Source organism: Sorex fumeus, unplaced genomic scaffold, assembly GCF_029834395.1.
Source record: "Sorex fumeus unplaced genomic scaffold, SorFum_2.1 ptg000007l, whole genome shotgun sequence".
NCBI classification, from domain to species: domain Eukaryota; kingdom Metazoa; phylum Chordata; class Mammalia; order Eulipotyphla; family Soricidae; genus Sorex; species Sorex fumeus.
Genome location: NW_026606064.1, coordinates 21,816,712 through 21,831,432, shown reverse-complemented (window position 1 = coordinate 21,831,432; position 14,721 = coordinate 21,816,712). Strand labels below are relative to the sequence as shown.

The 14,721-nt window shown below is 44.4% G+C and overlaps 1 protein-coding gene across 2 annotated transcripts in view; it reads right to left on the bottom strand.

The window, feature by feature from the left end:
• The window catches only part of FBXO3 (F-box protein 3), a 48,078-nt gene extending 34,797 nt beyond the window's left edge, over positions 1-13,281 (bottom strand). For both annotated transcript variants that reach the window (XM_056135500.1, XM_056135507.1), the window contains exons 1-3: positions 13,129-13,281; positions 7,645-7,734; positions 3,969-4,132 (exon numbers count right to left, since the gene is read on the bottom strand). In XM_056135500.1, the coding sequence (XP_055991475.1) occupies positions 3,969-4,132; positions 7,645-7,734; positions 13,129-13,232 (358 nt within the window). In that variant the 5' untranslated portion in view covers positions 13,233-13,281. The remainder of the gene's footprint in view (positions 1-3,968; positions 4,133-7,644; positions 7,735-13,128) is intronic.
• Positions 13,282-14,721: the final 1,440 nt, after the last annotated feature.

The following is a 14,721-nucleotide window of genomic DNA, read 5'->3' as shown; positions in this document are numbered from 1 at the left end:
ATGACCCCATAGTTCCACTCCTTGGCATCTATCCCAAGAACACAAAGACATTCATTCAAAAAGATGTTTGCACAATGATGTACACTACAGTGCTATATATTGTATATTTATATATATATATAAATAAATATATATAAATATAGCCAACACATAGAAATAACCCAAGTGCCCCACAATAGAAGAGTGATAAAGAAGTTGTAGTATGTATTCACAATAGACACTACTCAGGTATAAGAAAAGATGAAATCTTGCCTTTCGGGATGGAACTGAAGGGCACTAAGCTAAGAGAGTCAGGAGGGCAAATACCAGATGTCCTCATCCGTATGTGGAATAGAAAAGAACAGATAATGACTGATGGAAAATCAAATCTTGAGGTTCTGCCTATAGAACTCAGTCTGCTGAGGTAACAGAGAGAGAGAGAGAGAGAGAGAGAGAGAGAGAGAGAGAGGGAGAAGGAGAGGGAGAGGGAAAGAGAGAGAGGGAGCAAGTACCTAGGGACAGTGGTGGAAGCATACTGGTATTCTGGTAGTGGATGAGATGCAATAACACTGTATGCCCAAAACATTCATATTTATACTGCTGTATATTATGAAACCTCAAAGAACAAAAACAGATTTTTGTTGAGACAAAATTTTTAGTTCCACTTTTTTTTGGGGGGGGGGGTCACACTTTGCCATGCTCAGGGTCACTCCTGGCTCTACACTCAGGAATTACTTCTAGTGGTGCTCAGGGGAGACCATATGGGATGCTGGGGATAGAACCTGGGTTGGACTCGAGGTCCAAACTCTACTCTCTCTCCTATTGTTCTGGTCCCTATTTCAGCTCTATAATCCGGTTTCCTCACCTTCAAAATGGAGAATATCACTTACCTAAGAGAATTATAGTAAGAATTAAATAAGTGTCAAGTGTGTAATAAAGATCACTTATATTTCTTGCTCCCTTGCCAACTTGCATGCGGAAGTGGTAAGAAAGTTACTTGAAGCCAAGAAACCTCTGTTAGAGGTCTGTCTCTGTCCCTACCTAGTTATGAAACTGTACATACGTCAGCCAAACTCTCTGAGCCTGTTCTTCCACCTACAACATGAAGGGACTAGTATGAAAACTGGGGACTGTACACTATAGCCTACTACACGGTTCTTTAAATAAATGTTTTTCTTTAAACACTGTCATGACATTTGGTTATTTATGTCTCCTTTCTCACAATAACAATTAGTTATGACAGAAATAATTTATCCCTCAAAGACTGAAATATTTACTACCTGGTAAAAGTTTACTAACCACTGGTTTTATTAATCCCTAAGATTCTTCCCAATTCTAAAGTTATAAATTAACACAAAACATAATTTTAAAATTTAAAGATATATATCCTCAGATAGGTAAAAGATCTGTTAACAAAGAACCATTTCAAAATATTCCATAAAAACTTTCAAACCCCAGTGCCTATCTGATCTCTAGTTTTCTCTCTACCAACTCCATAACCTTGATATTGACTACGGTCCCTAAAGTAAGTAGATGAGTTCCTAATTCAGTACTAAAACTCATTGTCCTAAAATTCCCCATCAATCCACATATCAAAGAGTCTTTATCCTATTCCAACTTAAGGCAAAGCACCAGAGAGCAAGGGAATAAAACAGGCCCTGTCAAGGAAGTCCCTGACTTCATATCCAATCACTAGGGACAAAAGAGTGAGCAGAAGCCTGGGAACACCAAATTGAGTGTACGAAAGAAAAACCAAAAAGGAAAGGGGCTGCTATACATTCTTAATTTCTTCATTTCTTGGTAGCTGTGCCTAAAAGAAGAACCACGTCTAGATTCTCATATTCCAAATGCCTGATGCTACACTGAAAAATCTTTCTTCACTCTAAGAGTGCTAAGAGATTCTAAATGAAACAGGATACATCTCCCCTTTCAGCTTCTATTAAAACCACAGTTCTGCGGTCAGCCCTATATTCAGAATCTAGCTCTATTTTCTGCTTGGTGCAAACAATTTACTTAGCTTTTGTGTTTTAGGTTTCACCTATAAAAGATTGTCAATCTCAAGGAATTTTGGCAAATTAAATGAAATAATACAACGAATAAAACTGAGTACCTTGCTCTTATTTATAGTTCTTAGAAATCTTACCTATCTTATTTATCAGCATCAAATACCTACTCAGAATTATTTACCTCTTGAAATTATTTATGCTTTTTTCCAAGAAAAAACAAACAATGATTGCAAACATTAATCAAGAGCACATTCCTTTAGGGACCGGAGCAATAGGATATTTGCTTTGCACATGGCCAAACTGGGTTTGATCCCCAGCATGCCATATGGGCCCCTGAATCTCTCCAGGAGTGATCTCTGAGCACTATTAAGTGTGGCCAAAAAATAAGTAAAAGAGTACTTTCCTTTAAATCTTGACACTCTACTAAATTATTCTCTCTTCTACCTTCTAGTTATTCAGTGTTAATTACCTAGCTCATGGGCTCATGACTTACAAGCAAATCTTATTTGCAGGGAAGTTACATAGAAATGTGAAATGTAAAGGAATGCTGTTTCAAGATCTTAGTTCAAAAGATATGCATCTAAGAAAAACTTATCCCAATTTTAGCAGAGCAAAATCAAATGAATAAAATTCCTTTTAGTAAAGCAGTATGAAAAAATTTTACAACTTCAAGGCAAAACCACGTAAGTAGCAATGTATCTATAACATGTAGGAGTTATGAGAGTCTGTTAACATTTCCTGACACAACTGGACAATAACAGCATTGGAGATGAGCATAGATTCTAGGGTCAGAGAGACCTCAGTTCAAATTTAAGTTTTTATTAATCTCTACAGGTTAAAACAGGGATGTTTTTCCTATTCTATTGTACTATAATTACTCCTAAAGATTCAGGTCTTTATTAGTCTTTCTCCAATACTAAGCATATTAAGCAAATATTTACTTGTACTAAAATCAGAAAAGAGGAGGCTGGAGTGATAGCACAGCAGGTAGGGCGTTTGCCTTACACGTGGCCAACCCGGGTTCAATTCCCAGCATCCCATATGGTCCCCTGAGCACTGCCAGGGTAATTCCTGAGTGCAGAGCCAGGAATAACCCCTATGCATTGCCAGATGTGACCCAAAAAGCAAAAAAATTAATTAATTAATTAAATAAAATTAGGAAAGACAAGAGTTGATCCCAAAAGGTAGCTTTTTAATAAAAAAAAAAAAAGATTTAAGAAATCACAAAAATTGTCCTTAAGCAATGTCAGCATTTTGAATTCACCATACCTAAAACAAGTTTAAGGATTAGGAGTTCAGTGTTTCCCCCAAGAATAGCCGAGATAAGTACCAGGAGGTTTACTCCATGGCTTGGAGGCCAGTCACACATGCTAGAGGAAAAGGCAGCTCAGATAGAGAAGGGAGCACCAAATAATGGGTGTTGGGAGGATTGTCCCAGGATGGGAGTAGCATGCTGAAAGTAGACTATAGACTGAACATGATTGCCACTCAGTGCCTCTTTTGCAAACCACAGCACCCAAAATGAGAGAGAGAACAAAACGGAATGCCCTGCCACAGAGGCAGGGTGGGATGGGAGAATGGGGGGTGGAAGGGATACTGGGATTAGGGGTGGTGGAGAATGGGCACTGCTGGAGGGATGGGTACTCGATCACTGTATAATTGAAACCCAAGCACAAAAATTTGTAAGTCTACAACTGTACCTCATGGTGTTTCACTAAGAAAAATTAAAAAAAAAAAAGAGTTCAGTGTTTCCTCCGAATACATAATCATGTGGGTGATGAAGAAAGGCAGAAATAGGGAAGCACTAGAGCAAAGAATCCTATAGCAACAACGGCATTTGATCTCCTTGGCAGATGCAAAATATAAAATACAGGTAATGCTGAATTAGCACATATTAATACAGATAGATTCAAAATTATTTAAATTTGCTTATTTATGCCATAGTAACTAAAATAGGGAGAAGGGATTCTTTATTTCCAGTACCTTTCAGAGATAATACCATACGAGGACATCTGGGTTCTAAATATTTCTTGAGATCATCCCAGGCCTTTTTAATAGCAGCATAATGGTCGATATATTTTCCAACATCAGCATAAGTATCTATGAAGAGAGATTTCCAGCACTGATTCTTCTGTGATTTCTCTTCCCTAGATGGGAAAATGAGATTAAAAGTCTTCTAAGATTAAATTAGCATGAATTTAGACACCAAAAGACTTTGTTAGGAATTTCACTACGTTCACCTTTCTTTTCATTTACTTTAGTCACAAGCAAGACTAGATAAAAGTGATTCACACATCAAAAAAAATATCAGAGTTATTGTTGGCATAGTGGGATTTGAATCACTTGTTTTTTACTCATTTTGAAGACTTATCAGAAATAGAAAAGCCTGGGTAAATTTGTGTATTTTCTCTTTTTCTAATAACATTTCCTTTTTGAAACTGGTTTCTGATTGGTTTACAATACTAAAGCTTTTCAGAAGTATTAATTTTACGTGCTTTATCTATACAGGACTCACCATATGCAATACCAAAGCTTTAGTGCTGTTCCAAGACAAAGTTCCTCTACCTATTCCTCTCATACCCTCTCTCCAACTCAGAGAATTAGCTTGGTTGTTTTGTTTTGGAGCCACTTTCAACTCAAGATGACCCAGCAGAGCTGGGGTACCATGTGGGTCCCAGGGATAGATCTCAAGCTTCCCAGATGCAAAGCCTGCACCCAGCCCACTGAACTATGGCTCTAGTCAGTTTTCATTTTTGCTAGTTCATATGCTTTAGAATTCCACATAAAGTAAAATCATGTGATAATGTCTTTCATTTCCTTACTTATTTTAATTAGCATGATCACTTCAAATTTTGTTCCAAAAGGCATGATTTCTTATCTCTTAATGGCAAATATATCTACCATAGTTTTATTTAGTTATCTGTGGATGGGCATTTAGGTTGAGTTCATGTTTTTGTTAATGCTGCTAGGGACAAAGGAGTCCAAATATCTTTTTGAATGAGTATTTTCATTCCAGATAAATGTTTAGAAGTGCCCTGCTTGTCTGTAAGGACGCTCCATATCACTTTCCAGAGGCTGCTCTAATTTATACCCCACCAAGGGTGCACCGGGGTTCCCTTTTCTCCACATCCTCACCTTTAGCCGCTGCTTCCACTCTTTTTAAGAGAGGCCATTCTCACCAGTGTAGCACTTCACTGTGATTTGCTCTACATTTCCCTAATAAGAAGTGATGCTGAGTAATTTTTCATGTGTTTATCGGCCATCCCTTTACTGAATTTCCCCCCCTAAATTTCTTAATTCTTGATAAAATATGTGACTAGTATATGGGGTATGAATTACAGCTTACTCCTAAAAACATTATCAACTATAGAGTTTTAAAAGAGACCTGACTTCAAAGAGCAGGGCAGAGAGATGGCTCAAAGCGCTGGGCACACGCCTTTCAGGTGTACTTTCGGGCACTCAAAGCCCCTTGGCGGTGCCAGGACTGACCCTGAGCTGAGGCACAGAGCCAGGAGGAGCCACCAGCCATGAGGGGTCAAGTAGTTCCAAACCCCTATCGCCATTATCACCAAAACCAGACAGAATTGTAATTATGGTTTGGCTTAAATGTTCATGGGTGGGAAGATCTAGATGAAAAGTATTTTTTAAATATAATGTACATATCATTAAAGTTAAATGTGCCAAAGGGTTTATAATGAAAAACTAATCTCCTTTTCTAAGAGTAACCCCTCAGAGGAAACTTGTTATTTCCTAAAGTTACCTCTATAAGTAAATGTTTATGTCTTTTGGTTCTTGATTTGTAAATGTACGATTTGCTCGAGCGGGCCCAGTAACGTCTCCATTGGAGACTTTGTTGTTAACTGTGTCTGGCATATCGAATACTCTCGGTAGCTTGCCGGGCTGGAGCGATAGCACAGCGGGTAGGGCGTTTGCCTTATACGCAGTCAACATGGCCGACCCGAGTTCGATTCCTCCGCCCCTCTCGGAGAGCCCGGCAAGCTACCGAGAGTATTCGATATGCCAGACACAGTAACAACAAAGTCTCCAATGGAGACGTTACTGGGCCCGCTCCAGCAAATCGACGATCAACGGGAGGGCCTTTACCTTTACCTTGTAAATGTACAACTATCTACTGATGCTCCCAAGTGAAAGCCAAGAACAAACCAACATTTAAAAATCCTCTTTGCAGGGCTGGAGCAATAGCACAGCGGGTAGGGCGTTTGCCTTGCACGCGGCCGACCCAGGTTTGATTCCCAGCATCCCATATGGTCTCCTGAGCACTGCCAGGAGTAACTCCTGAGTGCAGAGCCAGGAATAACCCCTGTGCATCGCCGGGTGTGATCCAAAAAGAAAAAAAAAAAATTCCTCTTTGCCATTCTTCCTCCTCTCCCAGTGTACAATATCTCCAATTCTTAGTTGTTGTAAGTAGCTTGCAACTTTAAGAACACTTAAACCCCTAGTTTTCTTTCACCAACTCCAACCAAGGATAACAGCATTCCCATCCTTTCATCGTTTCCAACTCACACCTTTTACATCTCCAGCTTTATTCTGCTAAATGTTATTTACATTTGTTGAGTTCTGGGGACCCTTAGGTGGGAGTGGGGGGTTTATCCAATGGAAAGTTCCAATAGACAGTTATACAAACAAGCGTGGCGCTCAATGGGGGGATCTCAGGGATGGACATTAAAGTTTGGGAGTTCAGCGCACTAAAAAGTAGTTATGTAGGGTTTTGTGCCTTGTCCTGTTACCCCTGGTGGCTCGGTAGCCGCCATCCTCCAGAGGCCATTGGACAGTCAGGTTTGGGCCCGCAGTGACAAGACACGTGGGGCCTCATGGCATGGGGGTGGAACGGGCCCTTTCCTCCCCTCCCCAACGAGACCCCGGGTAGCTGCCCACGAACGGCCTCTCTGGCTCCTGAACAAGCTGCTTAACGGCCATACTCCCAGAGACTCAGGCACAAATCTCGGAACCCAGCAGGTTTTGGCAGAAATCCCTCCAGATTTAATTGTTAAAATTTCAGAATTCCAAAATCGTGCAGCCACTACTGTGGCTGTGACATCATATATTATTCATAACCAGCAATAGAAAACAAATTGTGTATGGTTACCTTTTCAGCAGATCTGAGTGTTGGGATAAAATCCCAAATAATAATGGTGAGTCTGGTGTCAAAATATTGAATGTAATCAAAGTAGAGTAATGTGGAAATCTTCTGCCCCACAGGTAGGGGGAGGGTGTGGGATGGGGGGGGGGGGGTATACTGGGGCTTTTGGTGGTGGAAAATGGGCACTGGTGAAGGGACAGGAGTTTCATCATTGTATGACCGAGACTTAAACCCGAAAGCTTTGTAACTGCTCTCACAGTGATTCAATAAATTTATAAAAAGGAAAAAAAAAAAAGGTAGAGTTCATGCCCAATTCTATCAGTCTAATCAATGGCTGAATAAATAGCGATACTCCTACATTAAAAAAAGTAGTTATGATAAACAATAACAGTAAGTGCAACAGAATTCACATAAGGGGAAGAACAGTGGGACAAGGACAGACGCTTAAAGAACAACAGTATTTGCTAATAGGCACCAAGAAGATAAAGAGAGAGGACAGACTGATGTTATGGAAACAAGAGGATGATTTTTAAGGATACATACTCCATGAATACTCACTCAGATATCAGCCAGTATTTCTTACAATGTCTTCTCCACAACGGGTCATGACTTGAGAGCTGGCTAAGTCTTCTGCTGACATAGCAACAACTGGCAGTATCCAGATTCAGAGTTAGGATAAAAGAAAGTAAGACAATGCAAAAACAAAGATGAGAATCTTTCACCTTAAGCTTCAATTTATCGCTTTTCTTATTTTCTACTTTCTACCCATAATCTTCTAAAACCTGCAAGTTAGCTAATGCAATTTCTTGCAAATGAATAGTAAAATCTTAACCATTAGAGTTCACAAACCCCAAAGTTCTACCACTGAATTTTCATACGAAAATTCATAAAAACATAACTCATTTGTGTTAATTCCAAATGAAAGCATTTCCCTCCATTACTAGGGCAGTAATTATTTCTATATATGTGAAGAAAAATTATTCAAGGTATGAAAGAAGTGATTTTACTTTGGAGGATATTTTTTTCTTAGTTCTATGAGACATTAGACACCAAACACCTGGGCCTTTGAAGTGTTTTAGCTATCCCTTTTTTTTTTTTCTTTTTGGGTCATACCCGGCGATGCACTGGGGTTACTCCTGACTCTGCATTCAGGAATCACTCCTGGTGGTGCTCAGGGTACCATATGGGATGCTGGAAATCGAACCCAGGTCGGCCATGTGCAAATGCAAACACCCTGCTCCCTGTGCTATTGCTCTAGCCCCCCTATTTTCTTAAAGGAAATATTACAGTTAAAATGGGCTTAAGGGAGCTACAGAGATAGTAGAGTGGGCAGGGAGCTTGCCTTATGTGCAGGGAGCCTGCCTTATGTGGAAGCTCAGGTTTAATCCTAGGCACATATGATCCCCAAACACCAAGAGTGATCCCTAAGCAGAAATAAGCCCTGAGCCACTGAGTGTGGTTCAAAAACAAAAAATAAATTTTTGTTTGTTTGGGGACCACATCCAGCGATGGTCAGGGGTTACTCCTGCCTCTGCACTAAGGAATTACTCCTGGCAGTGCTTGGGGGATCATATGGGATGCTGGGGATTGAGCCTGGGTTGGTAATGTACAAGGCAAGTTCCCCCAAATAATTTTTAAAATGGGTTTTAGGGGCCAGGAAATTAACAAAATGGGTGGAGCACTTGCCTTGCACACTGCTGACCTGGCTTTAATCCCAACCATATGTAGTCTCCTGACCCCACCAGGGGTAACCCCTAAAGTCAGAGCCAAGAGTAAGCCATGATCACCATAGGAATGACAAAAAAGTTTTTTTTTAAAAAGGGGGGGGGGAGGTTAATTATAGCAATGATTGAAGAACCAACCTACCAGGCATGGCAAGTTCTTAACAGTTCTGAATCAATATTCATAGTTACTCAAGTTAGTATCCCCTACTCAAAACATGGAACGCTAGACAGGGGGTATAGCTCAGCAATATCAGCATGTGTGAGGCTCTGGGTTCAATCCCAGGTAACATCAAAAACAACAAAAATGGAATGTTACAATCAGTTTTCTTACCTACAGAGATCTTTAATACAATACTACTCCAATACTGTAAATCCTACCATACATAACAATCTGCACAAAAAAATGAGCCTAAAATTAGCAAAATAAATTCCCATCCTTCAGAAAAGAATTACAAGTTACTGAAAATGGCATTTCAAAGATTTCACTTGGGCAATCATTTAGTTAATCAATTAACATCATCACATGGGGTCTGTCAAGGTGATAGTGGGGCACATCAAAGACCAATTGTGGTAAATCTAATAGCCATTGTTTTCTAACTGAGGGGCACACCTAATAATGCTCAGGGGCTACTCCTGGCTCAACTTCCAAGGACCACGAGGTGTCAGGGATCAAATCTAGGTTTCCTGCTGGCATTTGCTTCAGTCTGTTGACTCAGTCTTGGGTTTCACATTTTCCACAAGCATCGTCCTTACCCTTTTCTGCCAAACTCAAAATTTTGAGCTTAACATCTGTAAATAGGAATCTCTGCAGTTTTGTGAATTTAGCGTCCATTTCCCTCTTTATCTGATCTCTTCCCTCTCCGTGATCTCAAGAGTTATTCAACAACATAGAAAGAACATTGTTTGGAATAAGCACTAAAGGTGATTTTAATGTACATCAAAACCTACTGTTAAAGTGATTCAGATGCCTTAGGGTAAAATCTGTACTTAAGATGTAAGGCTGTTTAAAAATTGCCACATGAGCCAGGTATGCAGAGCAGTGGTAAGAACAAATCTCTATATGTGTGAGAGCTTAAGTTTAATCCCTAGAAACAAAACAAACTAATAAAAAGTGCCTCATGTAATCCCGCTAACACAATGCGAGCTAAAATGAATAGTACACAACACATCAACCTGAAATGGAGAGGGTATTGTACAACCTCAGATTCAGGCAATCCCAGGGTCAAACCATGCAGCTGGAATTACACAATAATCTCGAATGACTAATCTAATCTAACAGAATCCAATTTGGCTCATAAGTACCAAAATCTTAAAAACAGCAACGGGCTGGACAGTTGGCAAACATGGGCTTTAGGTGCTGGAAAGAGTTCGGAAACACTGGAAACCTTTCTCTGAATAAAACTCTATGGCATTTGTGATGAATATATATCGACTTGCCTGGGCTAGGGATGCCCAGGGAGCTGGTAAAACATTATTGCTGAGTGTGCTGTGAAGCTCATCCTGGAAAAGATTTGTGAACTAGGTAAATAATGTGACCTTCGGAAGTGATGGTGGGGATCATGGAATCCACTGAGCGCCTGATTAGATCAAAAAGTTTGTTGAGAGGTAGGATAATACGAAATGCAAGGCACTTGCCCTGCACTCAGCTTCACATATGTTCCTCCAAGCACCTCCAGGGATGATTTCGGAGCGCAGAGTCAGGAGTAACCCCTGAGCATTGCTGGGTGTGGCTCAAACCCTCACCCCTCAAAAAGAAGTTTGTTAAATTTGCTTTCTGATTGGCTGGGTGAGCTTGAGACTTGGATCTCCTTGTCCTGGTCCTCAGAATGGAGAAGCACACTAGAATGTAAACCATTAGCTCTCCGGCTTTTATTCCCTGTAACTATACCACCAACTTTCTTGGGTCTCCAGCCTGCAAACAATAGATCCTAGGGAAGTTCTCAGTAGCCTAACTTGTGAGTCAATGCCTTACAATGAATCACACATACACATAAACACCGTCAATTGTCCTGTTTCTCTCATGAACACAGACTAACGCAACATAGTTTACTTCCACAAACAGGTGTGGAGGGGTTATGTCGCTTTTCTTCCAAACTTCAACTACCGGAAGCATGTAAAAGGAAAATCGATCTCCATCATGTTGGCTCACGAGGTCCTGCATGATCTCACCAGCCTCCTTGGAAGCCGCTGCCTGTGAGTCACTGTCTACCTCCTGCAACACCAGGCTCCCAGCTCCTCCTACAGGTCGTGCTACTGTCTCATCAACTTCTGCACACACTATCGCAGGACTACCCCACGTTGTTGAGGATCTCTCTGGCGGCTTCTTCCCGTTTGGATCAATCCTCCCTCCCCTTCACAGAACTGTTTTCTTCCCCCATTCTGCATGGTGCCTCCTCTAATTTATGCACTTGTCTCTCCTGGTCCTCTCAACGATAAGCCCCATGACAGGAGGGACTTAATCTTGCCTACATTTGACAGGCTGCCACACAGCAGGCTCTCAAAAATAATTTTCTGCTGAATAAATGATAAGTCCTAGGCCAAAGGAGGCAGTTTCTGCACCCAAGCTGCAGGGCCACGTTTGCGGAGGTAAACAGGCCACAAGAGACATCAGCCAAGCCAAGCCTACAGACATTTTATCTGTTCGGGCTGAGAAAGGAGGCCGGGAAGACGGCAACAGCACCAGCAAGACTGTCCCTTCCTGAAAGGGTCAAGAGCTCAAGCCACCAGAGCAAATGCAACAAGCCAGTGGAACCGCTGACAGGGGTCTAATCTGGCCAGAGTGGCCTGGTTTCCTGCCAAGAGGTAAGGGCCTTAAATGCTCCCAGAAGTTCAGGTTATGGTCTGTAAACAAGTGGCATCATAGGTTAGAAAGGTCAGCAAGCTAGGGCACACATCAAACGAATACGACAGCAAAAATTTTAAAGAGATTCTAAAGCAACAAAATAGTCCCAATGAGGAGCAACCAGCAAGTGCTTTAAAAGGCTTCTCGGGGAGAAAGAGGAAAAAAAAATAGCCTTCTTCCAGAACTTCATTTCTGCTTTATAGTAGAGAAAATGCTATTATCTAGGCAAGTGAGAGAACAGAAATCATAATACAAAACTGGAAGTATCCCTGTCGCCGCCGCTTAGCTGGGTCCACCGAGATCTACCAATAACTGTTATTTCTGAAACTCGAGCCCCGTCATCCATTGGCTCAGAATCCGGATGCTTAATCCAAAAACAAAACAAACGAAATCTCGCCCAGCCTGTCCTCCTTTAAGGAGGGCGACTGCGCTGAAATAATACATGGTGGCACAAGAAAGACAGAGCCATGCCTCTCCCAGCCATGGCAAGGGTGTCAACAGCGCCATTTCTCCCACCCCGCCGCCCGAGACAGTCCCAAGCGCCGGAGGAACTGTGCATTTCGCCACCCGAAACAGCAACCGGTGTTTATTTTTGGAAGCGAGGCTTGGTAATGTGGGAAACCCAAGCGCCCCGGTGACAAGATCAGCCCCCTGGACCGTCGGGCCACCGGAAGAAAGCACGCACCAAAACGCCCCAAATAATGATGATGATGATGATGATGATGATGATGATGATTGATGATGATGATAATAATTTCTCCATGCAACCGAAAGTAAAGGCTGAGAGCAAAAACTATTAAGGGGAGCCTCCAAGTGCCCAACGAGCCCAGCCCGAGGATAACGATGCTGCGTTAGCGCACCACCGAGGGGTGCAGGGTGGCGGTGGGAGGGCGCCAGAGGGGTCTGGTGGGAGGCGCTGGTGGCGGGTGTGTGTGTATAGGGGGGGTGTCTCGTACCCTGCAATTAGCCCCCCAAAACCTGACCCCGTCTCCCAAGGCCTAGGGCAGAGCGGAGCAGAGAGAAGCGCGCGGGGTTTCGGACACGGCGGCGGCAGCGGCCGGCGCTGAGCCCGAGCTGGCGCAGAGGGGCGCGCGCAAGGTGGTCGGCGGGTGGCGGTGGCCGAGCCCCGGGACGCAGCACCTCCCCCTTGCACCCACCCACCCACCACCCCCACCCCGCCTGGCAACGGGGCCTCTCTGCGGCCTGGGTGCTCGCGGCCCCCCTCGGGCCCGGGCCGGGACCCGAGGAAGAGCGCGTGTCGGGGAGCCCTGTTCTTTCCCCGGGTCGGCCAGCGCCCCGGGAGTGGCCCTGCAGGGCGCGGGGAGCCCCAGGCACGCGGTGGTCACCTTCGGGCTGGCCGCGGGCCTCCTTCACCTGCCTGGCCCGCGTTCTTTCCCCTACCTCCCCCCGCGCCCCTCACCGGCCCCCCAGCCCCCTGACACCCCGCGCACATGGGCACGAGCGACGTCCCATTACTTGATCAGATCCCGGTAGTCCAAGAAAGACAAGATAAGCAGGAGCGGGTCGGTGGGCAGCGATTCGAGGGTCAGCGACACGGACTCCGTCTCCATGGCCGCCATCTTGCCTGGCCGTTACCGACCTGGCCTGGCCCCGCCCCCAGCCCCGCCCCCAGCCTGCCCGCCCCCCCGCCGCCGCCGCCGCCGCCGCCGCCGCCGCCGGCGGCGGCACAGGTTGCTTATGTAACCGCAGGAGCGGCCACGCCCAGGGGCGGGGTCCGGGGCGGGGTCCGAGGAGACTCCGCCCACCGCCGCCTCCCTGCCCCGCCCGCCCTCTTCCGCCCCCTGCGGGCGCTGGTCTAGAGAGAGCGAGCTGCGGGGCGCTCCAGGTTCTTTGCGCTTCGCTGCAGCGCGGTGCTTGCTGCCCTGCTGCTGCTGAGCTCGCTCTCTCTCGGACCTACCGAGCTCTCTCCTCCCGTTTCCAGTCCCTAGAACTTGCCCAGGTTCCCTCTCTTTTTCCTTGTTAGCAGGTCTTCTGCTAGAAGCGGTATTTCACAAGCTCCTTGTCCAAGACTGGCCCCACTACGTGCACACTTCAGTCCTCTACCCTTCACTACTATCCTGTCGCCTCCTCTTCATGCTTGAAGGACCCTTGTTCCTCGTCCACCATCCCATGATCCGCCCCCTTGCTCGCCCCACGTGCCCTAGCATAACAACTGGACTCTGTCTCGGCTGTAGACAGCTCTGCTCTTTCATTCCTGAAGACTCTGGAAAACTGGGACAGTGACCACCCATGGCAGAATTGCAGCCCTTTGCCCCCAAGTCAAAGGTGCTTATTGACTGAATCCAGAAGTCAACCGCTCTCAACTTGGTCGTCACTGTTATTTTGCAGCCTTGTCTCCTCTACACTGGAAGAGTTCCGCTCTTCCATTCCTGACGGGCGGGAGACTCCTAGAAAACAGGGGCAGTGACTATCAGGGACAGAATTGCAACCCCTTCCCCCACTAAAAGGTGCTTATTGATTGAATCAGAGACTCAATCGCTCTCAATTTGGTCGTCACGGAGGTTTTGCAGCCTATGGGTCAATGCAAAGTTGATGGGATGGGATAAATCAAGTTAATCTTGGAGTCCGCTGAGCACCACAGTTAAGAGTGATCCCTGAAGACAGAGACAGGAGGTAGTACTGAGCACCGCAAAGGGTGGCCCCCCAAACACAAGCAAACAGGAAAATTCCTTGTTCAACAATGGTACTAAGGGGCTAGAGCTATAGCACAGCAGGTAGGGCGTTTCCCTTGCACGTGGCCGACCAGGGTTCGATTCCCAGCATCTCATATGGTCCCCTGAGCACCACCAGGAGTAATTCCTGAGTGCAGAGCCAGGAGTAACCCCTGAGCATGGCTGGATGTGACTCAAAAGGGAAAAAAAGCAAACAAACCAAACAAACAAACAAACAAAAAACACACTGGTGAAAGGAAAGGTGTTTGTTCATTGTATGATCGAGACTTAAACCTGAAAGCTTTGTAACTTTTCCCATAGTGATTCAATAAATATCATGATCACGACCACCCTGTTGTTCATCGATTGCCTCGAGCAGGTGCCAGTAACGTCTTCT